This window comes from Leptonychotes weddellii, chromosome 16, assembly GCF_054177405.1.
Source record: "Leptonychotes weddellii isolate Sample4059 chromosome 16, ASM5417740v2, whole genome shotgun sequence".
Taxonomy (NCBI): domain Eukaryota; kingdom Metazoa; phylum Chordata; class Mammalia; order Carnivora; family Phocidae; genus Leptonychotes; species Leptonychotes weddellii.
In genome coordinates, this window is record NC_138384.1 from 217,875 (window position 1) to 243,579 (window position 25,705).

The 25,705-nt window shown below is 47.9% G+C and overlaps 1 protein-coding gene across 11 annotated transcripts in view; it reads left to right on the plus strand.

Annotated features, from left to right (window-relative positions):
- FANCA (FA complementation group A) overlaps positions 1–25,705 on the plus strand; it is a 57,766-nt gene that overhangs the window by 7,730 nt on the left and 24,331 nt on the right. For 10 of the 11 annotated variants that reach the window (XR_014140724.1, XR_014140726.1, XR_014140725.1 and 7 more), the window contains 15 exons: positions 1,763–1,875; positions 3,365–3,444; positions 3,980–4,013; positions 4,629–4,695; positions 7,188–7,300; positions 8,490–8,566; positions 8,881–9,022; positions 9,282–9,415; positions 14,043–14,153; positions 15,112–15,207; positions 15,303–15,362; positions 16,480–16,568; positions 17,942–18,002; positions 18,082–18,131; positions 24,626–24,702. Coding sequence is in view for 8 of the 11 variants with exons in the window: in XM_006746160.3 (XP_006746223.2) it covers positions 1,763–1,875; positions 3,365–3,444; positions 3,980–4,013; positions 4,629–4,695; positions 7,188–7,300; positions 8,490–8,566; positions 8,881–9,022; positions 9,282–9,415; positions 14,043–14,153; positions 15,112–15,207; positions 15,303–15,362; positions 16,480–16,568; positions 17,942–18,002; positions 18,082–18,131; positions 24,626–24,702 (1,304 nt within the window). In the remaining 3 variants the exon portion in view is untranslated. Of the gene's footprint in view, positions 1–1,762; positions 1,876–3,364; positions 3,445–3,979; positions 4,014–4,628; positions 4,696–7,187; positions 7,301–8,489; positions 8,567–8,880; positions 9,023–9,231; positions 9,416–14,042; positions 14,154–15,111; positions 15,208–15,302; positions 15,363–16,479; positions 16,569–17,941; positions 18,003–18,081; positions 18,132–24,625; positions 24,703–25,705 lie in introns of those variants that run through there. The other variant, XM_081806182.1, reaches the window with a different exon arrangement.

Consider the following 25,705-nt stretch of genomic DNA (forward strand, 5'->3'; position numbering starts at 1 on the left):
CAGAGAGAGACACAGTGAGAGGGAACACAGCAGGGGGAGTGGGAGAGGGAGAAGCAGGCTTCCCTCCAAGCAGGGAGCCCGACGTGGGGCTCGATCCCAGGACCCTGGGACCATGACCTGAGCCGAAGGCAGACGCTTAACGACTGAGCCACCCAGGCGCCCTGGAATAGCATTTCTAGTACAGATGTAAACCCTGAATATTTTTTTTTAAGATTTATTTATTTATTTTAGAGAGCGAGAGCATGAGCAGAAGGGGCAGAGGGAGATAGAGAGTCCCAAGCAGACTCCATGCTGAGCGCAGAGCCCGATGTGGGGCTCGATCTCAAGACCCTGAGATCATGACCTGAGCCAAAACCAAGAGTCAGATGCTCAACCCACTGAGCTACCCAGGCGCCCCTGTCAATTGATTTTTGACAAGGGTGCCAAGACCATTGAATGGAGGGGAAAATGGTCCATTCAACAAATGGTATTGGGACAACTGGACATGTACATGCAAAGAATGAGGTCGGACCCCTGCTTCACACCACACATAGCAACTAAGTCACAGTGCGTCTAAGATCTCAGTGTAAGAGCTAAAGCCATAAAACCTCTAGAAGAAAACGTAGGGTTACGTCTGCATGAGCTTGGATTAGGCAATTGTTTCCTGGACAAGATGCCTAAAACTCATGCAACAGAAGAAAATGTAGAAGGAAAATTATGCTTCATCAAGTTTTAAAACTTGTGTGTGTGTCAACACTGTTAAGACCATGAAATGACCATGCACAGAATGGGAGACATTAATTGCAAATCACATATCTGATAATCTAGTATCTAGAGTAAAGAACTCTTGTAGCTCAACAATAAAAGCAAATAATTCAATTAAAAATGGACCAAGGATTTCAACAGACATTTGTCCAAAGAGGATACACATGAGGCCAAGCACAGGAAAAGGTCCCAGATGTCGTTAGTCCCCAGAACAGCGCAAGTCGCCAGGTGAGGTCCCCTGCTTCTCCTTCCAGATCCAGGCTCCCCAGGTTGTTCTGCATGGCTGATGCCCTTGATGACAGTCTGTCGCCTCAGGCTGCTACTGTTTTATTTGTTTCTGAATATTTTACCTTTTTTTTAAAAGATTTTATTTATTTGAGAGAGAGAGAGAGCACATGAGAGGGGGGAGGGTCAGAGGGAGAAGCAGGCTCCCCACTGAGCACGGAGCCCGATGTGGGACTTGATCCCAGGACTCTAGGATCATGACCTGAGCCGAAGTCCATCGCTCAGCTGACTGAGCCACCCAGGTGGCCCTGATTATTTTACTCTTACTGAACTTTCTTTTTTCCCCGAGTAGTAGTAAGCTATTCCAAATACGCTTTTTGAAAATGATTGCTTTTTTTTTTTTTAAGATTTTGTTTATTTATTTGACAGAGAGAGACACAGCGAGAGAGGGAACACAAGCAGGGGGAGTGGGAGAGAGAGAAGCAGGCTTCCCGCAGAGCAGGGAGCCTGATGCAGGGCTCGATCCCAGGACCCTGGGACCATGACCTGAGCCGAAAGCAGACACTCAACGACTGAGCCACGCAGGTGTCCCATGAAAATGATTATTTTTAATGTCAGTAGCAGCCAGGTCTTCTGGGTCAGCGGGCCCTGTCGTGACTTCTGGGGACGGCTCAGGTGGCTCCCAGCTGGTTCTCAGTGCCCAAGCTTCCTAGTGAAGTGCGTGTGGAAGAAAAGGGCCTGATACATACGGGACGATGGTGAGCCCAGGGTGAGCTGTGTGCTTTGTCCCTAGTCATGCTGACACGCAGGCCACGGTTGCGTGGCTCTTCAGGGACCTGTGCGTTCTGTGTGAGCAGATGGAAGCGTCCACTCAGCACACTGACATCGCCAGGGCTGTGCTTTCTGGTAAGTTCACAACAGGGGCAGGTTCACAGGCAACGTTTAGGTCCGTGGGAATGCTTTCTGCTGCGAGAGTCTGTGGGAACAGGACAGCCCCACACCCCTAGCATGGGGATTTGGAATGGAACCATCTCTACCTGGACCTGCTGTGTGGGCCTGCTTACCCTTGAATGGTGTGCAGGCTTTGATAAAGTCAGTCTGTTGACCCATTGTGTTTGGGGCCCTACAGCTGGAGTGTTTAAAATACGCCGGTTATGACCTGCTGAATTAGGAGGCACATGCCACCCACATGGGGTTGGCGGGTAGCTTCCTCAGCATCCGAGCTCCCACTTTGTGGAAGTGAAAACCTCCAAAGCCATGTTGATTGGAGGTGCAGATTCAGGGCATTCACAGGAAGAAGTCAAGTCACAGGAATGTGTTACTTTCAGATCCCAGAAAAGGAGGGGTGCAGTGAGCCGGGGAAGCTCACAAGCGAGGGGGAGACAGCAGGCACCTGTTACTTGTAAGGTGGGTGGGCCTGAGGTCACTAACTTTTTGTGGGTTCAGTTCTAAGTGGTTATTTTAAAAGGTACCCAGGAAAAGCGAAGTAGGAACTCTGGCAAGTATGCTGAGCTCCCGGCCTGATGTAAACGTCAGACTCGGGGTGAGCGCAGGGTTGCTGTGCTGTCCTGGGCAGCAGCTCAGCGTGGCTGTCCTCTTATCACACTTGTTTCTCTGGGCGCCTTTCCCTTAGAGTGGGCCCTGTCCCTGGCTCGTCTCTGAGGCAGCAGATCCTGGCCGTTGCCAGTCATGTCTGAAGAATGAAATTTACAAATAAAAAATTAGACGAGAAGTGGACTGTTCCATACAGGTAGCATATGAGATTTTTTACATTGCAAAAGATGTGTTCCTTTTTCCTAAAACTTTCTTGGTGATGGATGTGAGCTCCTTATGAGTTCCTAAGTCTAGACTCAAGAGAGTTTAAGTTTAAATTGAAGATGAGACAGAAAATCTTATCTTTTCAGGAGGTGTAGGAGTCTATTTCCTGACTTGTTCCCCAGAATGTAATGCTTCTGGGTCCTTTTAGAACAGTCCTTACATTATTTGTTTAGGAGATTGGCTGGATAGACAATCCACGTGAAAACCTTAGATAATAGTTTTTTGTTTTTTTTTTTAAGTGATCTTTACACCCAGCGTGGGGCTCAGACGTAACAACCCTGCGATCAAGAGTCACACGCTTAACCGACTGAGGCAGCAGGCGCCTCAGTTGCTACTTTGTTTTAAGAAAACATCCTTCCCATAAACTCGATTGATTATGAGTATTTCCCTTCAAATACAGTGACAAGAAGCAAAGTCCGGTTCAGGAGGGGTTTTGGTTGGTTGGGCCAGTGAAGGCTCATGTGTGGGGTGCAGAGCAGGATGAACTGACGTGTTGCTGGGAAGCAGGGCCCCTGCGTGATCCACAGCTGTTTGGAGACCACAGTGCATGTAAATACTTGGGTTTTGTGGTTTTCAGATTTTGTGCAGTTGTTTGTTTTGAGAGGATTTCAGAAAAACTCGGATCTGAGAAGTGTGGAGCCTGCACAGATGGCCCAGGTAAGAAGAAACGTCAAATGGAGGGTCTGGAATTGGCCCGTGACGAAATTGGAAGCTCTTGGACCAGTGACCCCACATTCGTCTATAAGCTTTGATGGGACACCTGTCATTTTCCTGAGGTGCTCCCTGAGTACTATTATTCCCTGTGCCCAGCAGACGTGAGGGAATGGAACCAAGCAGGAATATCTCCTGCCATATTCTGGTTTCCAGAGTTCTTGAGGGTGAAAGCCTTCACCATGGCCCAGAATCGGAGAGCTTTTTACCTGTAGAACTCCTCTGTGCTGACCCCGTGAGCCGTGGGACGGTGGGGCCGTGGGAGGCCAGCAGGAGGTGGCCGGGACCCTGGGCCACGCTGAGAGAGGTCCTGGGGATCACGGCGGATCCTGGCAGAAAGTCTGCCTTTCCACTCTCTCGGGTCTCCCCGGTGTCGGGGTGTTGTGTGGAGACACTGTCTCATTTTCCTGTAGGGTGACTGCTAGCGTTGTTGGGCGGCGCACAGAAGTGAGTAACCGTGCCCTGTGTTCTGCTTTGACAGCTCGCCATGGCCGTGCTTCAGAGGATGCTGATGTGTGAGTCGTCTGCTCCAAACCCCAGACTGCAACAGCTAGTTTGCTTATCAGGGATTCTCAAGGTTTCCTGCCTTTCATCTTCAAGTATTCGCCGGAACTTACCCTCTGCCGTTTCTCCTGGCTTTCAGTTCTTGGTGGCTTTGCGTTTACTGTCCAGAGCTGTAATTAGGGAAGCATTTTACTGTCTCCGAGTTTTGATTGATTTAAAAGGCTTAGGTCTTTGGTACCGTTGGGATGCTTGGAGGACTTGTACCCTTGGGGGGCATGGGAGGCTGATGAGGTCTGTGACTTGGAAATTGGGGAGCTTTCCTTTCCCAAAGACTCATTACCTGGTTTGTCCAGTGATAGCTGGTCAGGGGTCTTCTTTTTAAAGATTTTACTATTTATTTGACACACAGAGAGAGGGAACACAAGCAGGGGGAGTGGGAGAGGGAGAAGCAGACTCCCCGCTGAGCAGGGAGCCCAACGCGGGGCTCGATCCCAGGACCCTGGGATCATGACCTGAGCTGAAGGCAGATGCTCAACGACTGAGCCACCCAGGCGCCCCTGGGGACCATTTTTGATGGATTGTGAGGCTGCGCTGATGTGTTTTCTGTTCCCACTATCTGTTGTCAGTCGCTCTCGAGGCTTTGGCCACCGGACTGCAGGATGAATCCCCAGCGTACAGGGCAGTGAAGAGCTGGTACGTCCTGGGGGCAGGCCTGCTGGGCATGCTTAGGGGGTGGTGCCTACTATCTTGAAGGTCCTAGGTGAAGTATCAGCAGCTGCGTCCTGCAGATGCTCTCTGCCACTGGGACAGTATCCTTTGAGGACACCTGCTGGAGAGCCCTAGGAGTCCTCTGGTCCGCTTCTCCTTCTGAAGATGATGCAGGAGGCCGACTGGCCCTCTTCTGCATGAATCCTCTGTCGCCTGGGGGTCTGCACTCGTGTGAGCCCAGATTCCCACCCAGGGCACCCCTGGAATGACCTTCTCACGGTCTGGTCTGTCCCCCTGCCTGCACCGCATGCCCTCTCTTCCCCCTGAGCCTTCTCTCTGCTCGCCAAGGCTGGCTCTCACACTCACCCGTGCTCACGATTTTGCCACATCAGCTTTCTCTCTGCATGGCTCTGTGGAGGTACACGTTAGGACTGGCTGTTGGGGTGTCGGGTTTGCTTCAGAGTAATGTGTGTGAGGCTGACCTGGAAGCTAGTTCTTTCCTGGAAATCCAGGAGAGTTTTCCAGCATTCCCAGGCCTTGCACATCCCTCCGATCTCTCATTGTTTTGCCCCCGATTGCCTGTATTCCAGTTGCTTTAGTGATCTTCACACGTGCTGTATAATTCAGTACTTCACTTAAACTGTATACAACATTGCTCTGTTTTCTAAATTTTATGCATTTTTATAACATGCCTGATTGGATTACTTGAACTGATGTCTGAGAGTCAGAGAATGACTATAGATGTATTTGTTTCTTTTTAAGTTTCCTTTTTTTTTTTTTTAAGATTGATCTACTAGAGAGAGGGAGCGGGGGGGGGGAGGGGCAGAGGGAGAGGGAGAGAGAGTCCCAAGCAGACTCCCCACTGAGCGCAGAGCCCGACTCGGGGCTCATTCTCATGACCCTGAGATCATGACCTGAGCTGAAACCAAGAGTCGGACGCCTAACTGACTAAGCCACCCAGGTGCCCCTTTTTAAGTTTCTTTTTTTTTTAATTTTTAAAGATTTTATTTATTTGACAGAGAGAGACACAGCGAGAGAGGGAACACAAGCAGGGGGAGCGGGAGAGGGAGAAGCAGGCTTCCCGCCGAGCAGGGAGCCCAGTGCGGGGCTCGATCCCAGGACCCTGGGATCATGACCTGAGCCGAAGGCAGACGCTTAACGACTGAGCCACCCAGGTGCCCTAAGTTTCTTAATTAGTTGCCAGTATTTCCAATAAAACCAGGCACTGCCCCCACCCCACCCTGGTCTGGATGGCCAGCCTTCCTGGCACATGGGGTTTGCATCCCGGGTCTGTCCCCCAGGAAGGCTAGCAGCGCCCACGGCCGCCCTTCCTGCCCGGTGTCTCCTCATGGCACGTGTGATGGGGGCTCTTCTCCCTGAGGAATTGGGTAGAGCTTCAGTGACTGACCCTGGTGCACTGAAGTGCCCCCAGGGCCCCGCTGTCAGGCAGCCCCGACACCCTTCATCCCTCCTGCCCCATCAGTGATGTCCTGCCCACTGTCCTTAGTCCCTGCCCTGGCACGGGATGTCCTTGGCTTCAGGAACCATTGCTGCATCTCAGTGCCTGTGCATGCCAGGTGCTTTGGGCCAGCCTGGCTGTTGCCCTGCTGCTCCTGATCCCCATTTCACAGATGGACAGACTGAGGCTTTGTGAGGTTTGCACGTTGCTGTGGACTGACCCAGCCTTCTCTTTCCGCTTCCCTACTCCATGGGCAGCTCCTTTCTTTTTTTTTTTTTCTTTAAGATTTTTATTTATTTGACAGAGAGAGACACAGCGAGAGAGGGAACACAAGCAGGGGGAGTGGGAGAGGGAGAAGCAGGCTTCCCGCCAAGCAGGGAGCCCGATGCGGGGCTCGATCCCAGGACCCTGAGATCATGACCTGAGCTGAAGGCAGATGCTTAAGGACTGAGCCACCCAGGCGCCCCAGGGCAGCTCCTTTCTTATGCGACTTGCCCTTCTTTGAACTTCCTCCCTCCCTCCCTCCTTCACTCCCTCCTTCACTCCCTCCTTCCTTCCTTCCTCCCTTCCTTCCTTCCTCCCTTCCTCCCTCCCTTCCTCCCTTCCTCCCTTCCTTCCTCCCTTCCTCCCTTCCTTCCTTCCTTCCTTCTTTCCTTCCGTCCTTCCTTCCAGAGAGAGCTCAAGCTGGGAGGAGAGGGAGAAGCAGGCTCCCTGCTGAGCAGGGAGCCCGATGTGGTACTCGATCCCAGGATCCTGAGATCAGGACCCGAGCCAAAGGCAGATGCTTCACTGCCGGGGCCACCCAGCGCCCCTGGACTTTTCAAGTCTGTGGCACAGTGGCCTGGCTGAGCGGGGGCTTTAGCGTTATGGGAATGGCCAGCCAGTGCGCCCCCATGAACTGCGAGTTGGGGGCCTTGGGGCCACGCAACCTTGCTGGACAGTAGCCTTTGATGAACTGTTGGGGATGTGCATGCGATGCTCTCGGCGCTGCTGGACCTCTTGATGCTGTGTTTTGCAGGTTTGGCGTGTTCTGTGGACACACGTATGGCGCAGCGGTTTCAACAGATGTGCCAAAGAGGTTTTTCAGTCATACTCTGACTCAGGTGCTAACTCACAAGCCTGTGCTGAGAGGTGGGTTCCAGGATCCGGCTTGTTTGCCTCCCTCACAGGAGCGTGGGCCCCAAATGTTAGTGCTCTGAGACAGCTCGAGACTCGAGGACACGTTATCGTCAAATATCCTTTCATTCGAAAGTTACACATTCTCATAAAGAAAATTCAGAATTAACGAAATATGGGAAGAACCGTCACCCATAGCATCATCAGAATAGAAATATGTGAAACTTTTCTTGTGGTGTTTTCTCAATAGATTTTGAAAATCTAGTTATCAGACTGTATTCCTAGATTCTGTTATAGTAAATCATCTATCATAAGTATTTTCTTACGCACAGTTGACCCTTGAATGATGTGGAGGTTAGGGACCCTGACCCCCTGTGCAGGTGAAAATCTGCATGTAGCTTTTCGACTTTCCCAAATGTAACTACTAACAGCCTTCTGGTAAGAAACACTTGATTAACACGTATTTTGTATGCGACATGTACTGTGTACTTCCATTAAAGTAAGCTGGAGAAAAGAAAATGACATTCAGACACCATAAGGAAGAGAATACATTGACAGAACTGTACTGTATTTATTAGGCAAAAACCGCATGTAAGTGGACCCACACATTTCAAATCTGTGTTGTTCAAGGGTCAGCTGTAGTTACAGGTTCTTCTCAGAACTGCTCGTTGCCATGTCACGTACCCACGAGTGTCCTTGGGTTGATGTCACCATCCATTCAGTGAGGGTGTTTGCAAGACTTCACTGTTCCTTGGGGACTGAAATGAACACCATGCCCACCGAGCCTTCTCTGTGTGCAGCGTTGTGTCCCTGGGCAGGGTCCTCACGCAGCACGAGGGAAGCTTCGGGCACGTGCTGTGTCGCACTCTGTGAGGGGCTTGGGCAGGAGCTGGCGCCCCCTCCAGCCAGACACCCTTCCAGCAGCATCCTCGCTGATTGCTTACCCACCGTTAAAGTTGAAAAGCAGCAAAATTAAAATAGAATTGATGGGTAAGAAAATACAGCAAATATGGTAAAGGGTTAGCAGCAGGGAACTGGGCCAAAGACACACTTGATAGCAGAAAACGGTTCACAAACAGAAATGTTTGCTAATAATCGAGAAAATGCAAATTGAAACAAGGTAGTTTTTTTGACACCGAAACAAAAGACGGCTTTTAATTATGACTGACTTGACGTTTTTGTCTGTTTTTATTCCTGAATGAAGTTTCTGATGCTGTTCAAATGCAGAGAGATTGGAGCTTCGCGAAGACCCACCCTTTGCTAACCAGTCTGTACCGCAGGGTGGGTGTCGTGCGGCATTCTGCCCTGTGCTCCTGCGCTGGGTGGCACTTGCCACGGGGCTCTGTGGCCCCCCGTCCACGGAGAGTAAGGCCGGCGGGCTCCGCAGACACAGCCGCTCCCGCCTAGACCATGGGGGGCCCAGAGAAGGAACTTACCACTTGGGCAGAACAGCTTCTCCTTGAAACGAGAACCCTCCTGCCCACACTGACCCTGAGGACAGAGGCAGAAGCGTCCCTGAAGTGGGTTGGGGGTGAGGATCCAGCTGCCCAATGAGCGGCTTGTTTTCGACAGCCAAGTTGGGGGACTTGTTTCAGCTCTTCGCGGTACTGCGTCCAGAGGAGTTGGTTGGCCACTTACAAGAAGTTCTGGAGACACGCGAGGTGAACTGGCAGCATGTGCTCTCCTGTGTGTCTACACTGGTGATCTGCTTACCTGAGGCGCAGCAGCTGGTTACAGGTGCACTTGGGTGGGCACCCCGTGGCGCGTGCGTGCGTGTCCTGTTGTTTGTGGGTGAGCTCGCAGGTGGGGCTCGCTGCTCCTCTCAGCGCCCAGATGGTGCCCTGTGTCTTCTCGTCTGTGCCTTCGTCCGCCTCCCGTCGTCGGCGTGGGGCTGCTCTGGGCGTTCGTGACCTAGCCTCCTAACTGGCGTGCCCTACCCCCAGCAGCGTGCACGCAGGTCCTCGTCTGCCAGCTCTGATGGGTTGTTCCCTCCTAGACTGGGTGGCCCGATTGCTGGCCCGTGCGTTCGAGAGCTGCAACCTGGACAGCATGGTCACCGCGTTCCTGGTGGTGCGTCAGGCTGCGCTGGAGGGCCCCTCTGTGTTCCCGTCCTACTCAGACTGGTTCCAGGTGAGCTCCTCCCCCCCTCCCCCCCTCCCCTCCATCCTAGGAACAAACGCCTTCCGTGGTCAGCTCTTTCCCTCTCGGCCTCCACGCGGAGCTCCGTGCTGCCCTGTCCAGGGTTTGGCCCTCCCGTCGTTGCCCCGCGCCTGCCCGATGGGGTCTCTGGTCAGGGCGTGCCGTCAGGCTGTTGCTCCTGCACGATGTGGTGCGCCCAGAGGAGCGCTTCTCAGCTGCCCGGGGCTGCCTCTCTGTTGGCGCCACGTCCGTGTTCTTGCCCCGTCTGTGCTGCTGTTCACAGACCTGCAGGGTCCCGCTTCTGAGGAGGCATCTTCCAGACGTCCTCTCTGAAGCTTGGGTGTGGAAAGCTGTCGTGTAAAAAGTCGTCTAACTCTTTGTGGAGCTTTTGGGTTTTCCTGGCACTCTGTGGGTGCTGTAATTGTTGCTTCCTTGTGGGGAGCCCACCTTCCTCCAGTTTGGAGGGCGGCTGCACCGGCGGAAGCCTGCCTTGGCCCAGCCTCTGCCGGCCTGGGCTGTTGGTAGAGGACGGGTGGTCGTGGTGTTTTCTTTACTTTTCCCGTCAGCCCTGTGTTCGCAGCAATGGGCTGTCGGCCCAGGGGCACCCGCTGGATGTGCACAGGGCTCTGGCAGTGTCCACAGCCGGGGTACCCTGGGTGGTCATCAGAGCTGCCCTGTGTCCTGTGTCAGCATGTGGTCTCTGTCTGCCAGGAGCTGCGTCCAAGTGATTGGGGCCAACCAGGTGTCCCCCGGGCCTGGGATTTGCTGAGTTCCCAGGGCGACAGAAGGACAGGAATGCTCCTCAGGTGCTAGGTTGATGGCGGGGTGTTTTGGTTTTGTTTTTCCTTTTACCTTTTAAATCAACTTTGTTGAGATAGAATTTATATAAAATGCACCCAATTTAAGTGAATGATTTGGTGAGTTTGACAGATATTTCTGTGTATGTTCAGTGTTTGAAGATCTCTTTTAATCTTTATTTTCAAGAATGTTAATGTAAATAGGCCAATGTAATGATTTTACATTTGAGCCCTTTGGGGTCATGATTTATGGTTCGTAGCTCATCACAGTGTACTTGTAATTTTTCTAATAAGAATAACTGTCTTTTTCCTGGAGTGACATTAAATGCTGTTGCAGCCCCAGATCTGGGGACGTGTCTGTTACTCTAGACACTGGACATAAACACTTCCCATAAACGGTCTCCCCTGGTGGCTCGTTTCTAGTCCTGTTTCCAGGGTGTCACTGAGCCTCACTCTTGACTCAGTGGATGTTGCCAAGAGTCACTAACCCTTCCATGTAGACAGATTAGAGGGAGGGAAATGGTGCCCCTTGTTCTTCGGTGGGAGCTGAATGGTGATGGGGGGCGGTCTTCTTTCCATCTGCTGGCTTTTTTTTTTAGTTTTTGTTGTAATCACCCAGTGCTCATGACAAGTGTTCTCCTTCATCCCCCTTCTTACTGGACACCAGAGACAAGGGAAACAAAAGCAAAAATAAACTCTTGGGACTTCTTGGTGAGGTTTGTGTTAAATGTATAGATTGCTGGGGCGCTTGGGTGGCTCAGTCAGTTAAGTGTCTGACTTCAGCTCAGGTCATGATCCTGGGGTCCTGGGATCGAGCCCCACGTCCGGCTCCCTGCTCAGTGGGGAGCCTGCTTCTCCCTCCCCCTCTGCTGTTCACCCTGCTTGTGTTCTCTCTTTCTCTCTCACAGATAAATAAATAAAATCTTTTAAAAAAATGAAAAATAAATGTATAGATTGCTTTAATATAGACATTTTAACAGTGTGTTCTTCCACTCCATGACCATGGTATGTCTTTCCATTTCTTTGTGTCCTCTTTGATTTCTGTCATCAGTGTTTATAGTTTTCAGAGTACAGGTCTTTCACCTCTTTGGTTAGGTTTATTCCTAGGTATCGTAGTGTTTTTGGTGCAGTTGTAAATGTGGTTGTTTTCTTAATTTCTCTCTCTGCTGCATCATTATTAATGTATAGAAATGTAACATATTTCTGGACATTGATTTTGTATCCTGTGACTTTACTGAATTCGTTTATCAGGTGTAGTAGTTTTTTGGTGGTCTTTTGGGTTTTCTATATATAGTATTGCATCATCTGCAGATAACGAAAGTTTGATTTCTTCCTTGCTGATTTGAATACCATTGGTTTCTGTTTGTGGTCTGATTTCTATGCTGGGACTTCAGTCCTGTGTTGAATAAAAGTGGTGAGGGTGGACATCCTTGTCTTGTTCCTGACCTTAGGAGAAGAGACGCTCAGTTTCTCCCTTTTAGGATGATGTCAGCTATGGGTTTCTTACACACAGCCTTTGTATGTTGAGGAATGTTCCCTCTAAACCTACTTTGTTGAGGGTTTTTATCATGAATGGATGCTGTACTTTGTAAAATGTTTTTTCTGCTTATATTGAAATGATCATGTGATTCTTAACCTTTCATTGATGTGATGTGTCACATTGATTTGCGAATAGTGAACCACCCTTGTAGCCCCAGAATAAGTCCCACTTGGCTGCGGTGAATGATTTTTTTTAATGTATTGTTGGATTCGGTTTGCTAGTATTTTGCTGAGGATTTTTGCATCCTTGTTCATCAGGGCTATTGGCCTGTAGTTCTTCCTTAGTGGAGTTTTTCATCTAGTTTTGGTGTCAGGGTAATCCTGGCCTCATAGAACGAATTTGGAAGTTTTCTTCCCTCAGGTTTTTGGAATAGTTTGAAAAGAATAGGTATTAACTAGAAATGTTTGTTAGAATTCACCTGTGAAGCTGTCTGGCCTGGACTTGTGTTGGTGGGGAGTTTTGTTTTAAAGATTTTATTTATTTATTTTTTAATCTTTATTTTTTAATTTTTTTTAGAGATTTTATTTATTTGACAGAGACAGTGAGAGAGGGAACAGAAGCAGGGGGAGTGGGAGAGGGAGAAGCAGGCTTCCCACGGAGCAGGGAGCCTGATGCGGGGCTCGATCCCAGGACGCTGAGATCATGACCTGAGCCGAAGGCAGTCGCTTAACCGACTGAGCCACCCAGGCGCCCCTTTTTTTTAAAGATTTTATTTATTTATTTGATAGAGCGAAGGAGCACAAGCCGGGGGAGCAGCAGAGGGAGAGGGAGAAGCAGGCCCCCTTCCGATCAGAGAGCCTGATGCGGGACTTGATCCCAGGACCCTGGGATCATGACCTGAGCTGAAGGCAGATGCTTAACCATCTGAGCCACCCAGGCACCTGGTTGGGAGTTTTTTGATGACTGAATTTCTTTGCTGGGAATTGATCTGTTCAAGTTTTCTATTTTTTCCTGTTTCAGTTTTTGGAGGTTATATGTTTCTAGGAATTTATCCATTTCTTCCAGGTTGTCCAATTTGTTGGCATATAGTTTTTCATAATAATGTCTTATAATTGTTTCTATTTCTGTGGTATTGGTTGTTATTTCTCCTCTCTAATTTGTGATTTTGTTTATTGGGGTCCTTTCTCTTTTTTTCTTGATAAGTCTGGCTAGAGATTTTTCATTTTTATTGCCTTTTTTTTTTTTCCCTAAGAACCAGCTCCTGATTTCATTGCTCTCTTCTTTTTTGTTTGTTTGTTTATTGTTTATTTCTGCTCTCATCTTTATTACTTCCTTCGTTCTGTTGGTTTTAGGTTTTGTTTGTTGTTCCTTTTGTAGCTCCTTTAGGTGTAGGGTTAGGTTGTGTATTTGAGATTTTCCTTGCTTCTTGAAGGCCTGTATTGCTATAAACTTCCCTCTTAGAACTGCTTTTCTGCATCCCAAAGGTTTTGGACTCTTGTGTGTTCATCTTCATTTGGTTGCATGTACTTTTTTTTCTTCTTCTTCTTTGACTTCTTGCTTGACCCACCCATTCATTTTTCGTAGCGTGTTTAACCTCCATTTATTTGTGGTCTTCCCAGATTTTTTCTGGTGGTTGACTTCTAGTTTTATAGCATTGTGGAGTGTGTTCTGTCCGTCTTCAGGTCGAGTTCTGGGGCATTTGGGATGATTTGATTGTTACCTACTTGTGTTTGTGGGACGAGGCAAGCCTCGGGTCCTCCTGCTCTGCTGCCATCTCGCTCTCACCCAGTGGCTTCTTGTGCCTGCACCACCGTCCTCTTCAGAGTTCTCTGGGCAGAGACTCCTTGCCGCCCTTCAGGGCCGGTGCCCGTTGTGGGATCCCCAGGCGCCCTCGGTTCCTGGAAGGGCCGGCTTTTCTCTTGTGGGCTGGCCACTTTCGGCGTCCCGAGGGGTGCCCTCTCGGCCCCCTCCCCTGCGGTGACCTTGTCTCCTCACAGAAGAGTCTGGGAGTTACCGTGGTTCAGAAGTGGCTTCATTGTGTAGAATGTGTTCATTTGTTGAGGAAAGAGCCCTTGTGAGGGCAGCTAATACACTGTGCTCCTCAGGGTCACAAAAAGATAGCACAGTTACCGTTTTCTAGAGGAATGTATTTTTAACTTTTGTTCTCAGTAAATTTTCAGCCCGTCTTCTCGGGCAGGCAGAGCCGGGCGCCGTGGGATTACAGGAGCCCGGGCGGCTGTGTCTCCCTTCGGCTTCAGCCGCGGCGCGACGTATCCCCGCGTGGGGGGCGCCGCCCCTCCTGGAGCCGGCCGCTGGCCCTCACGCCCGCCTCTCCCCCCAGGCCTCCTTTGGGAGCGCGAGGGGCTTCCACAGTGGCAGCAAGAAGACACTGGTCTTTCTCTTCAAGTTCCTGTCAGACCTCGTGCCCTTTGAGGCTCCCCGGTACATGCAGGTGAGCGGCGGCCCACGCACCCGGGCATCCCGCCGGCCTTGCCCCTGCACGCCTTCCAGCTAGGGATGTCACTGTGCTCGCGTGTGTGCTGGTAAAATGCCCAGGAGCCGGCCCCTCGTCCGTCCCCGGGGGGTGGTTGGCGACAGCACGCGGCCCCTTGCGAGGCTGGCCGGTCTGTGCCAGCTCAGCGGGACGGCATTGTCATGTACGCTACAGCCCCGCGTTGGGGTTTAAAGGATCCATCTTTATTTTGTTTTGTTGGTAGTTTCAGGTTTTTATTTAAATTCCAGTTAGTAAACGTATACAATGATACAGTTTGTATTGAAGAAGAACCAGAAGGATATATTCCAAAGTGCCCGTGGCCATTACTTCCAGACGTGGAAGACATTACACCCTCTATAGAGTTTGCATTTTTAATAACAAATCTGTATGAATCTCATGGTTAAAAATGCCTTACTGCAAGCTTTCTTTTTTAATCAGGTAACCCTGCCCAGCATTCTTTGAGGGGTAGGGCAGTGGAAACTGATTCTTACTTCTTTTTGTAATTTGGATATTTGCATTACGTTCCAAAGAATACATGTGACCTAAGTGACAAAGAAGCATAGAGAATGTACCATCACCGAGTGAGGCTCAGGATGTACCCCCTGCCCTGAGGGCTTGACCCCTTGTCTCCCTGGGGCTGGGGCACCCCTGTGTTTGTGCAGCAGGGGAGAGATGGGGGCAGTGCCCGGCTGCGCTGGGTGAGGGGCCGGCTCTGTGCGAGGACCCGGCCACACGCTCTCCCTGGGCCGGGATTCTGTCTCTTCCACTCCGGCTTGAGCCCCCGGAGTCTTCGGCTCATCCCTGGAGTTTCCCGCCTTTGGTGTAAGCTCAGGTGTCCACAGCGAGCTGTTGCGGCCCCAGAAAGCCACCCCCAGTTCGAGGACTGATGGGGCCCTGCTCTGCCATCTGCCCGCAGGTGCACATTCTCCATCCGCCGCTGGTGCCAAGCAAGTACCGTTCCCTCCTCACGGACTATGTCACGCTGGCCAAGACGCGCCTGGCTGACCTGAAGGCGAGTCGTGGCCTCCCTTCCCCTGCAGCAGCAGCTCCTCAGCCTCTCCCCGCAGAGGCCAGTGCCTCACGGTCCCCACCATGTCCCCTCTGCAGGTTTCTATGGAAAACATGGGCCTCTACGAGGATCTGTCTTCAGCCAGGGACACCACGGAGGTAACGTCACCTCGGTTCTGCTGCCCCCTGTGGCCTCTGGCCTGTGCTCACCAGCACAGTCTGATTTCCTGGGACTCTGAGCTGAGCATTTGAGCCTGTTCTGTCTGGTGTCTCTGGAGGATGGGAGTTAAAGCAAGTTACCGTGTGCAGGACGGTCTTTTAGATCTTCATTCATGTGGGTTTGCATTGAAGAGGAGGTCTTCAAAATGGGGTTGGAGGAAGATCCTGGGTTTCTAAGAAATGCAGGAAGAAGTGTTAACTGTATTTATGTAAACCAGATGTCAGATGGCTGTATGGTGTGTGTATATGTTATTTTAAGATTCTCTTACTTAGGGGCGCCTGCGTGGCTCAGTCAGTTAAGCGTGACTTCTCTCTGCCTGCCACTCTCCCTGCTCGTGCTCTCTCTCTCTCTCTTTCATAAATAAATGAATAAAATCTTTAAAAAAAAAAAAAAAGACTCTTACTTAAAAGATGTAAATGGCCTGAGAGCCCTTACAGCTGCCATGAAAGTGTTAGGTGAATATTTTTAAGTATTTGTTTTTTAAAGATTTTATTCATTTATTTGAGAGAGCATTAATGGGGTGAGAGAGGGAGAAGCAGACTCCCCACAGAGCAGGGAGCCCGATGCGGGACTCGATCCCGGGACTTCAGGATCATGACCTGAGCCGAAGGCAGACGCTTGACCAACTGAGCCCCCCAGGGCACCCCATATTTTTAAGTGATGTAGGTATCTACTTAAGATTCATTGCTGTTGATATGTTGTCATTTCATAGTTTTTTCAGCTCTGAAAAATTAAGTCCCTCCTCCTTCCCACTTCAGAGTCTTTCCTCAGAACGCTGCCTTCTCCTTGAGGGGAGCCAGGAGGGTGGCAGAGGCTCCCAGAGGTGTTGAAGGGTCCCCGGGGCGGCTCGTTGCCAGCAGTCGGTCCCTTTCCGTGGTCTTGCTGGCACTGGTTTGCCCGAACATCCCCTTGCTGTGCCGGCAGCGAGCACATGGCTGTCCACCTTGAAATGGCAGAGTCGTGGTGCCGAAGGGTAGGCTGATGGCACCCTTCCCTGCTCAGTGTCTATTCCTTCAAATCTTCTGTTCCTTCCCCATCCTCCCTGGATGGAGCCAGCCCCATGGCCAAGCGCACCAGGATGTGGAGAAGGCCATTGCAGTGTTCGAACACACGGGGAAGGTTCCTGTCGCCGTCATGGAGGCCAGGTAGGGTCATGCTTCTTGGAGTTGTCCCATCTGTCCTCAGACCCATGCGGAGCAGGCTGGCTGTTGTGTGTGTGGGTGACTGAGGGTGGAGGTCCCAGCACGAGTCCTGGAGTGAGGTGGTGCAGAGCTCTTGCTGTGAAGCTCGGTTTCTTGAGAAAAGCCAGGGGGTATTGTTGAGTAGAGCCCACAGAGAAGGACGAGAATGAGCCTGTGGTTGGTTGGTTGGTTGATTTATTTTTAGTTTTAATGATTTTATTTATTTGAGAGCGAGAGAGAATGAGCAGGGAGGAGGAGCAGAGGGGGAGGGAGAAGCAGACTCCCTGCGGAGCAGGGAGCCTGATGTGGGGCTCATTGACCTGAGCCAAAGGCAGACGCTTGACCGACTGAGCCATCCAGGTGTCCCAAGCCCATGGTTTAATAACGATTTTTAATTTTTTTTTTTTATTTTTTTTAAAAGATTTTATTTATTTATTTGACAGAGAGAGACATAGTGAGAGAGGGAACACAAGCAGGGGGAGGGGAGAGGGAGAAGCAGGCTTCCCGCGGAGCAGGGAGCCCGATGCGGGGCTCGATCCCAGGACATTGGGATCATGACCTGAGCCGAAGGCAGACGCTTAACGACTGAGCCACCCAGGCGCCCCAATAGCGATTTTTTATTAATGCTTCATGGGTGACCAGTGTGGGGCCAGGACGGAATTGAATAGCAAAATTTTGGTGAATTTGGTGATCCCCAGACATCTGGAACTTTGGTTATTATCAGCGTGGGCAGCTTTTTGAAGGCATCGCTTCTCAGAAATGTGAACTGGCTCAAGGTCCCCGGATTTCTAGCTCAGCCCCAAGGAGAATACCCACAGCTGACCTGAAATGACTAACCCAGATCTCATGGCTGTGCCTCTGGCAGAGTGTCTTCCAGATCCTTGGGATGGAGGGTTGTTGCTTCCCCTTGCATGAAATATCCCAAAAGAGTGAAAAAGAAGACTAAAAGAAGTAGTATGGGGGCACCTGGGTGGCTCAGTCGGTTGAGTGTCCAACTGTTGATTTTGGCTCAAGTCATGATCTCGGGGTCCTGGGATTGGGCCCCGTGTCCGGCTCTGTGCTCAACGGGGAGTCTGACTGAGACTCTCGCCCTCCCTCTGCCCATCCCCCGACTCGCACACTCGCACGCGCATTCACATTCTCTCTCTGAAATAAATCTTTAAAAAAAAACTGGTGTAATATCACAGTCGTGAGACATGAAATGAGACAACCCGCCGGTGCCAGCCTGTGAAATGCAGTGAGCTTCTGTGGGAATGGATGTTTTTATAGTTGTCAGTAAGGTGTTCTAACGCTCCTGTCGTCTTTGACGCCTCTGAACCTGCTCTTCTGTGTTGCAGCATCTTCAGGAGACCTTACTACGTGTCTCACTTTCTCCCTGCTCTGCTCACACCTCGAGTGGTCAGTACATGTGGTCACGGACTTGGGGCCCAGGTGGCAGAGAGCAGAGGTCTCACTTGAATCCCGTCTTGCCCCACAGCTTCCGAGAACCCCTGATTCCAGAGTGGCCTTGATAGAGTCCCTGAGGAGGTACGCAAGGACACCTGTTTCCAGGAGGGTTTTTGACAAATGCAAAGAATTGTGGTGCTTTTGTAGAGAAATGTGTTTTATTTATGAAATTTTGGCTCAAAATTGGTAAAGATTTTATTTTATTATTATTTTTAAAGATTTTATGTATTCATTTGAGGTAGAGCACAAGCAGGGGGAGCGACAGAGGGAGAAGGAGAAGCAGTCTCTTCACTGAGCAAGGAGCCCAAAGTGGGGCTCAATCCCAGGACCCTTGGATCATGACCTGAGCCGAAGGCAGACGCTTAACCGTCTGAGCCATCCAGGCACCCCTCAAAATTGGTTAAGATTTTAAAAAGAAAATTAAATCTGAATATCATTTTTCGGTGAACTTTTAGGACTATCATTCTGGGAATTTAAGAAAGTCATGTTATTGGTCCATAATCATTTTGAAAGGAAAATTTAAGCAAAGAAGGAAAAGAATAGGGAGACATGGAAGCCTCGCCCTACAACAGATTGGGGTAGACCCGGGACTTGCATAGAATATGGAGTCTCGGGCCCCCAGCTCACACTTGACTGGCTTCCCAAGCTTCTCCTTTCTGTAAATCCTGCTTCCTAGTGAAGCTCTTACAACATGATACCCATAAGAAGGTCGAAAAGAGAAAGAGCCTAGAAAGTAAAAGTACACTTTTTCATCTTAAAATAAGACCATTCTCTGGGCTCCTTATTTTTATTTATTTATTCATTTATTTATTTATTTTTAAAGATTTTATTTATTTATTTGACAGAGAGAGAGAGAGCATAAGTAGGCAGGGAGGCAGGCAGAGGGAGAGGGAGAAACAGGCTTCCCGCTGAGCAGTGAGCCTGATGTGGGGCTCAATCCTAGGACTCCAGGATCATGACCTGAGCAGAAAGCAGCCGCTTAACCAACTGAGCCACCCAGGTGCCCCTTTATTCATTTTTTATATAAAATATTCCAAAAGTACAGAGACCGATGTTAAAAGAACCCATATGCCCCACTCACATTAATGCTTTACTGCCTTCCCCCTTTTTTTTTTTTTTTTTTTTTTGCTTAAAATAAAACAGTACGAGTATTGTTGAAACCCTTCTCGGGGCGCCTGGGTGGCTCAGTTGGTTAAGCATCTGCCTTTGGCTCAGGTTATGATCTCAGGGTCTTGGGATCCAGCCCTGCATTGGGCTCCCTGCTTGCTGGGGAGTCTGCTTCTCCCTCTCCCCACCCCCTGCTTGTGCTCTCTTTCGTGCTCTCGCTATTTCCCTCAAAAAAAAACAAAACAAAAAACCCTTCTCAGTCCAGCTCCCTGACCCGCTTTCCTTTTTCCCTTTCTAAGAAAACCATTATCCCGAAGTTAATGTATAATCTTTTTTCTATTTTTATTTTATTTTGTTTTATTATTTTTTTAGTGGGGGGAGGGGCAGAGGGAGAAGGACGCAGGGCTCGATCTCATGACCCTGAGATCATGACCAGAGCCGAAATCAAGAGTCGGATGCTTAACTGACTGAGCCACCCGGCTGCCCCTCTTTTTTCTATGTTTAGTTTTTCTATTACACGTGTTTACAGCTACAAAGGATGTATGTATATGCGCGCACCACACTGTGTCATTCTGCAGCTGGATTTTCACTCATCCTGATGCCCGTGTGCTCTGGGTCACTTACTTAACCACAGCATTGAATTCTGTTCTGCAGCTACGCTGCTGGACTGCACGGCCCCAGGGCCCCGTGGCCTGCAGAATGACTGCCTTGATTGATTTATCCACCCTGTAACAGACCTGTTATGTGAACTCTGATATAATGTTTTAGTAGTGCTTCGGTGAGCATCCTTGGATGAATCTCCATGAAAACTCAGAATCTTTAGTGGAATTTCCTTAATTTGATAGATTAATTTGTGGATAGTTGACTTTGTTATAACTTTTTCCTCCCATGAACACAGTATATCTATTTAAGTCTTTCAGTAGTAGATTTTTCAGTCTTGTAAATTTTTTGTTCAATATACTACTAGGTACTTGGATTTTGTTGCTGTGAAAAGCATATTACTTTTTTTGGTTCAACCCTGCTGAACTTACTTCTAGTAGCTGGTTAGTAGTGTTTTTTTTTGTAGATAATCACATATCTATAAGAATAACAGTTTGTCTTTTCCTTTTTCATCTTTATACCTCTTCATTTTTGTCTTACGTATTGGGTAGGCTTTTTAGTATAATATGAAATTGTAGGAATAAGAAGCTGTCTTGTTCCTGACTCAAATAGGAATGCTTCTAAAATTTTACCAATACTTTTATTTGCTGTAGTCTCCATATATTTTCATATGCTTTTTACGATATTAAGAAAGTTCCCTCTGTGTGAATTTGCTAAGGACTTTTAGCATGAATTAATGCTTTTGTTGCATCTCTTAAAATGTTTTTTTGCTGTTCTGTAATCTGTTATAGGATAGATTACATTGATTTTTTTCACTGTCCTTGCATTCTGGATCATTTCCTACTTGGTAATGATTTTTTTATTACAGAGGCTGTTGTATTTGAATTAGTGATACTTTATTTAGGATTTTTGTATCTATATCTCATACTTTTTCACTCATCTTGGCTGCTTTGACATCAAGGTTGTAGTACCTCATGAAATGAATTGGATGGCCTTCCCTCTTTCCTGTCTCCTAAAACAGTCCGTATAACATAGGGATTCTGTGTTCCTTTAAGTTTGGTAAAACTTGGCTATAAAATCGGGGCACCTGGGTGGCTCAGTCGGTTGGGTGTCTGCCTTCAGCTCAGGTCATGATCCCGGGGTCCTGGGATCGAGCCCCGCATCGGGCTCCCTGCTCAGCGGGAAGCCTGCTTCTCCCTCTCCCACTCCCCCTGCTTGTATTCCTGCTCTCGCTATCTCTCTCTCTGTCAAATAAATAAATAAAATCTTAAAAAACAAAAACAAAAAAAACTTGGCTATAAAATCATCTGTTCCTGGTATCTATTTTGGAGGCAGGCTCTTGACAACTGATTCAGTTTCTTGAATGTTTATTGGTTTAATCAGGTTTTTTATTTCTCCTTGAGTTAGTTGTATGTGTCTAGAAAACCATGTGTTTCATCTAAATTTTCAATTTACTGACATAGCATTGTCAGTAAATCCTATATATATATTTTAAGTAGGCTCCATGCCCGATTTGGGGCTTGAATTCACAACCCTGAGATTAAGACCTGAGCTGAGATCAAGAGTCGGATGTTTAACTGACTGGGCAACCCGGCGCCCCTCTTTTCTTTTTTTTTTTTTTTTGTAATTCCTGCTAGTGTTAATTTTGCCCTTTCTTTGTGACTCTTTCTTGTTAAAGATTTGTCTGTTGTATTAATTTTATCACATAACTACTCTTTGGTATTACCATACCTGCTGATTTATTTTTTATCTTCTATTTCATTGCTTTTATTTATTTATTTTTTATTTTTTAATTTTATTTTTTTTAAGATCTTATTTATTTGACAGAGACACAGGAAGAGAGGGAACACAAGCAGGGGGAGTGGGAGAGGGAGAAGCAGGCTTCCCGTGGAGCGGGGAGCCTGATGCGGGGCTTGATCCCAGGACCCTGGGATCATGACCTGAACCAAAGGCAGTCGCTTCACGACTGAGCCACCCAGGTGCCCCCTTTTTATAGGTTCTTAAACTGGTTGTTTAACTCAGTGTTTTATAATCTTTCTTGTCTTTTAATACAGGTATATCTTAATAAATTCTACCTCTGTTACTTTAATGCCTTCCAAAAGTTTCAGTATATAGTTCTTATTTTGTCATTTAGTTATAAAATTTTATTACTTGTGTTATGATTTTCGTATAATTTTTAGTTGTAAATGAACTGAAAAATTTTCCAAACATATAGGTGTTTGTCCCTGAGCTTTTATTGTTGATTTCTAGTTATATTATTTTCAAAGAATATGATTAGCTTTTTATGAATTTTTATTAAATTGAGACTTTGTCATAGACTATATACATGTTCAGCATTTGTAAACATTCCCTGAATATTCTTTAATTTGGAGGTGTAGGGTCTGTCTGTTACATTGTACTTGTTCTTGAGTTTCCTGTATCCTGACCAGTTTTCTGTCACTTTGGTTTATCAGTTTATTATGGATGTTGTTGTGGTTTTGTCATTTTCTCCTTGTAATTCTGTCAGATTTGTGTTTATGTATTTTGAAGCCTATTTTATCAGTTGTATAGAAGTTTATGATTGTTAAAGCCTTCAAAATATAGCCTTCTTTTTGGATATTTTTTCATTCATTATTATGTAATGTCTTTATTAGGCTTTATTTATTTATCAGGCTGTTAATGCCAGCTTTTTTCCTTTTTTTCTTTTTGGTATTTGCATGGTATGGCTTCCTCATTCGTTGACATTTATTTCTAGGCTTTAAAAAATTGTTTTTGGGGGTGCCTGGGTGGCTCAGTTAGTGAAGAGTCTGCCTTCAGCTCAGTTCATGATCTCAGGGTCCTGGGATTGAGTCCCATGTCAGGATCCCTGCTCAGTGGGGAGTCTGTCTTCCCACCCATCCCACACCCCACCTCCCCACCCCTGCTTGTTCTCTCTCCTCCCCCTACTCATGCTCTCTCTCGCATGCTCTCTTTCTCAAATAAATAAATAAAATCTTTTAAAAAATTGTTTTTGTCATAGTCAAATAAGGATGTAGATTAAAGTGTCAGCTCTATAAAGTTTATTAGGAGAAACAGCCATTCCCCTGCCCCTCCCTGCCACTTCTTTTTCTCCAGAGGCAAGCATTTTCAACTCTTTTTTTTAGGATTTTATTTATTTATTTGACAGAGAGATAACACAAGTAGGCAGAGTGGCAGGCAGAGTTAGAGGGAGAAGCAGTCTTTCCACTGAGCAGGGAGCCGGATGTGGGGCTCGATCCCAGGACCCCAGGATCATGATCTGAGCCGAAGGCAGCTGCTTAACCAACTGAGCCACCCAGGCGCCCCACATTTTCAACTCTTAACTGATTTTTTATATTTATCTCTATATTTCTTCTTTTCTTTCTTTTTTTTTTTTTTTTGGACAGCTTATTCAGCACTCACATTTGGTAGGTAGTTTTGTGGGGTATAGAAATCTGGGTTGGAAATACTTTTCCTCGAATTTTTTAAAGTATTGCTCCATTGATGTCTAGCTTCTAGGGTTGATGTTGAGATATTATGTTTCTGATTCTTTGCATGTGACCTGTGTTTTACTCTCTGGAGACTTGCAGTATCTTTGATGTTGTTCCCTGTGTTCTGAAATTTTACAGCTGTGTATTTTGGTGTGCGTCTAATTTCATTTCTTGGCTAGGCAGAAGGTGGGCCTTTTAATCTGGAGATTCATGTCCTTCAGTACTAAAATTTTCTCAGATATTTTAAAATCTTTTGTTAATGAAAAATTTAAGACAGAAAATAGAATAGTATTTATGTGGCACTCACATGCCCCTGCCCCCCCACCACTCTGGGTTGTTTGGAAGCAAACCCCAGGCCCAGATGATATCAGTAGCTTGTTTCATGCAGGTCTCCTTTCCCGTGTGGCTTCTTCCTGCAGCTCCCACTTCCCAGACAGTGGATCGCCAGGATTGTCTTCCGACTTGTTCTCTGTCACATTTTGCATATCTGGTTTTTTGGGTGTTATTTTCTCCTCTTTCAGGGGGATTTCTTCCAGTTTATCTGCCCGACCCTTCTGTCACTGTCTTAGCTCTCTGAGGATGAGTGGTGTCTGAAGTGTTCTTTTCTGTGGATTGCTCCATTTCCTCAGATTTGCTCTTTCTTTTTCTTTGCATTGGTTTCTAATCCTGAAGCTCATGGTTTTCCAGTCCCCGGGTGCATGGTGTGCTCCCCTCTGCGGGCCGTCCTCTGCCTCGCTGTGGCCAGTAGTGGGACTCCCGCCCTGGGGCCCATCCATCTCCTTCCTTTCCCTGGCCATCGTTTGGGTTTGTAGCACCGTGGGGCGGGCTGCCCTCCTGCCTCACTGCTCATTTTGAGACTTTGTGTCCTGTAGGCCACGCGACTGCACGTGTCCCATACCTGGGCTGCGACTCGGTGGTTCCTGTTCCTCTGAACGTCCTTATCACAGGACTTTGTTCTATAATTCTGTGTATTTTTAATGACATAAATTGGGTGTTTTTCTCAGTATTACTCATTAAAAGTAGTTATAAGGTCATTAAAAAATTTTGGAAATTACTCAAACTTTAATGAGAGAAGTAAAAATCATTTATAATCTCACTATCCTAAGGCAACCACATTGGCAGATAGTTGTATATGACAAGTTATGAACAGTAAGGACCATTTGAGTGCTCGCTTCGGCAGCACATATACTAAAAAAAAAAAAAAAAAAAATTGGAACGAGTATGGACCATTTGATTCATGTAATGGTTTTTTTTTTTTTTTCTAAAAACAGGGTCATACTATAAGGTATGGATAATAGACTATATCATGTATTTTTGTTTTATGATAGTTTTTGGAATTGTGAGCTTGAGAACTAATTTGAGTCACAACTGACTTGGTTTTCATGTTTTCTCCTGACCCAGGGCAGATAAAATTCCCCCGTCTCTGTATTCCACCTACTGCCAAGCCTGCTCCACTGCGGAAGAGAAGAAACCAGAACGTAAGGTTAATGGGTCTGTCTGTCCCCAGGACGGGTACCCTTCTGCCTCCCTGGTCAGGCTCGGTCTGGCTCAGTCAGGACGGACCCCCCAACCCAGAGGCCCTGGAAAGGTACCTGACAGGGCATCTCCCTGACGTGCTGCCCGAGGCTGTGATGTGCCTCTGCTTGCCTGTCCTGATTCGGGCGACCTGTCAGACGAGGCTGCCAGGCTTGAGGCCTGCGGTGTTGATTCTGAAGTGGGGTGTCATGGGGGGTCTGCTCCGTGGGACGGTTGAGTTCGTCTGTAGTGGGTTGGGGATTGCTCAGCTCATGGGGATCAGTGCTATAGACCTAGGTCTGACCTGCGACAGTGTGCGTGAGACAGCAGTGCTTAGAGCCCCTGGGCAGCCTTGCTGGCATGTTCCCACCTATCCCATTGTCTCTGCCAACAGGGCGGTGGTGGGAGGCCCATCCGGAGGAGGGCCTGGTTCCTTAGCAGTGTCACGTGGTTTCAGTCCTTGGACCTTTCCAGGGCCAGCTGGGCTGAATGAGGCTGTGTTTTCTAGTTGTATCTCCCAAAACCCTTCCTTTTTTACATGCTTGGATGATTTCTCACAGCCACGGAGACTGAGAAAACTTGGGTGGGCAAAGAATGAAGGTCCCAGGTCTCACACTTGTTTTTACCATTATTGAAACAACTCACCTCCGTGATGGGGATGCCAGGGAGGCTGTAGGACTGTGTCCAGTATGTGAGAGGCATGCTCCTTCCTACCCAGCCCCCTGGCCCTGCCCTGGGGGCCTTGAGAATGTTTTCTGTACTTTATCTGGCAGAGCTTATAAAAGAAGCCTTACAATTTCTAGTTTTATCATGGTGTCTACCTTGTAAGGCTCACTGCACATACCCATTTCTTCTCCAGTGGCCCCAGAACTTGAACTTGTTTTGCTTTTAAAGCATGTAGTGTACCTTTTTTTTTTTTTTTTAAGATTTTATTTATTTATTTGAGAGAAAGCACAAGAGCATGAG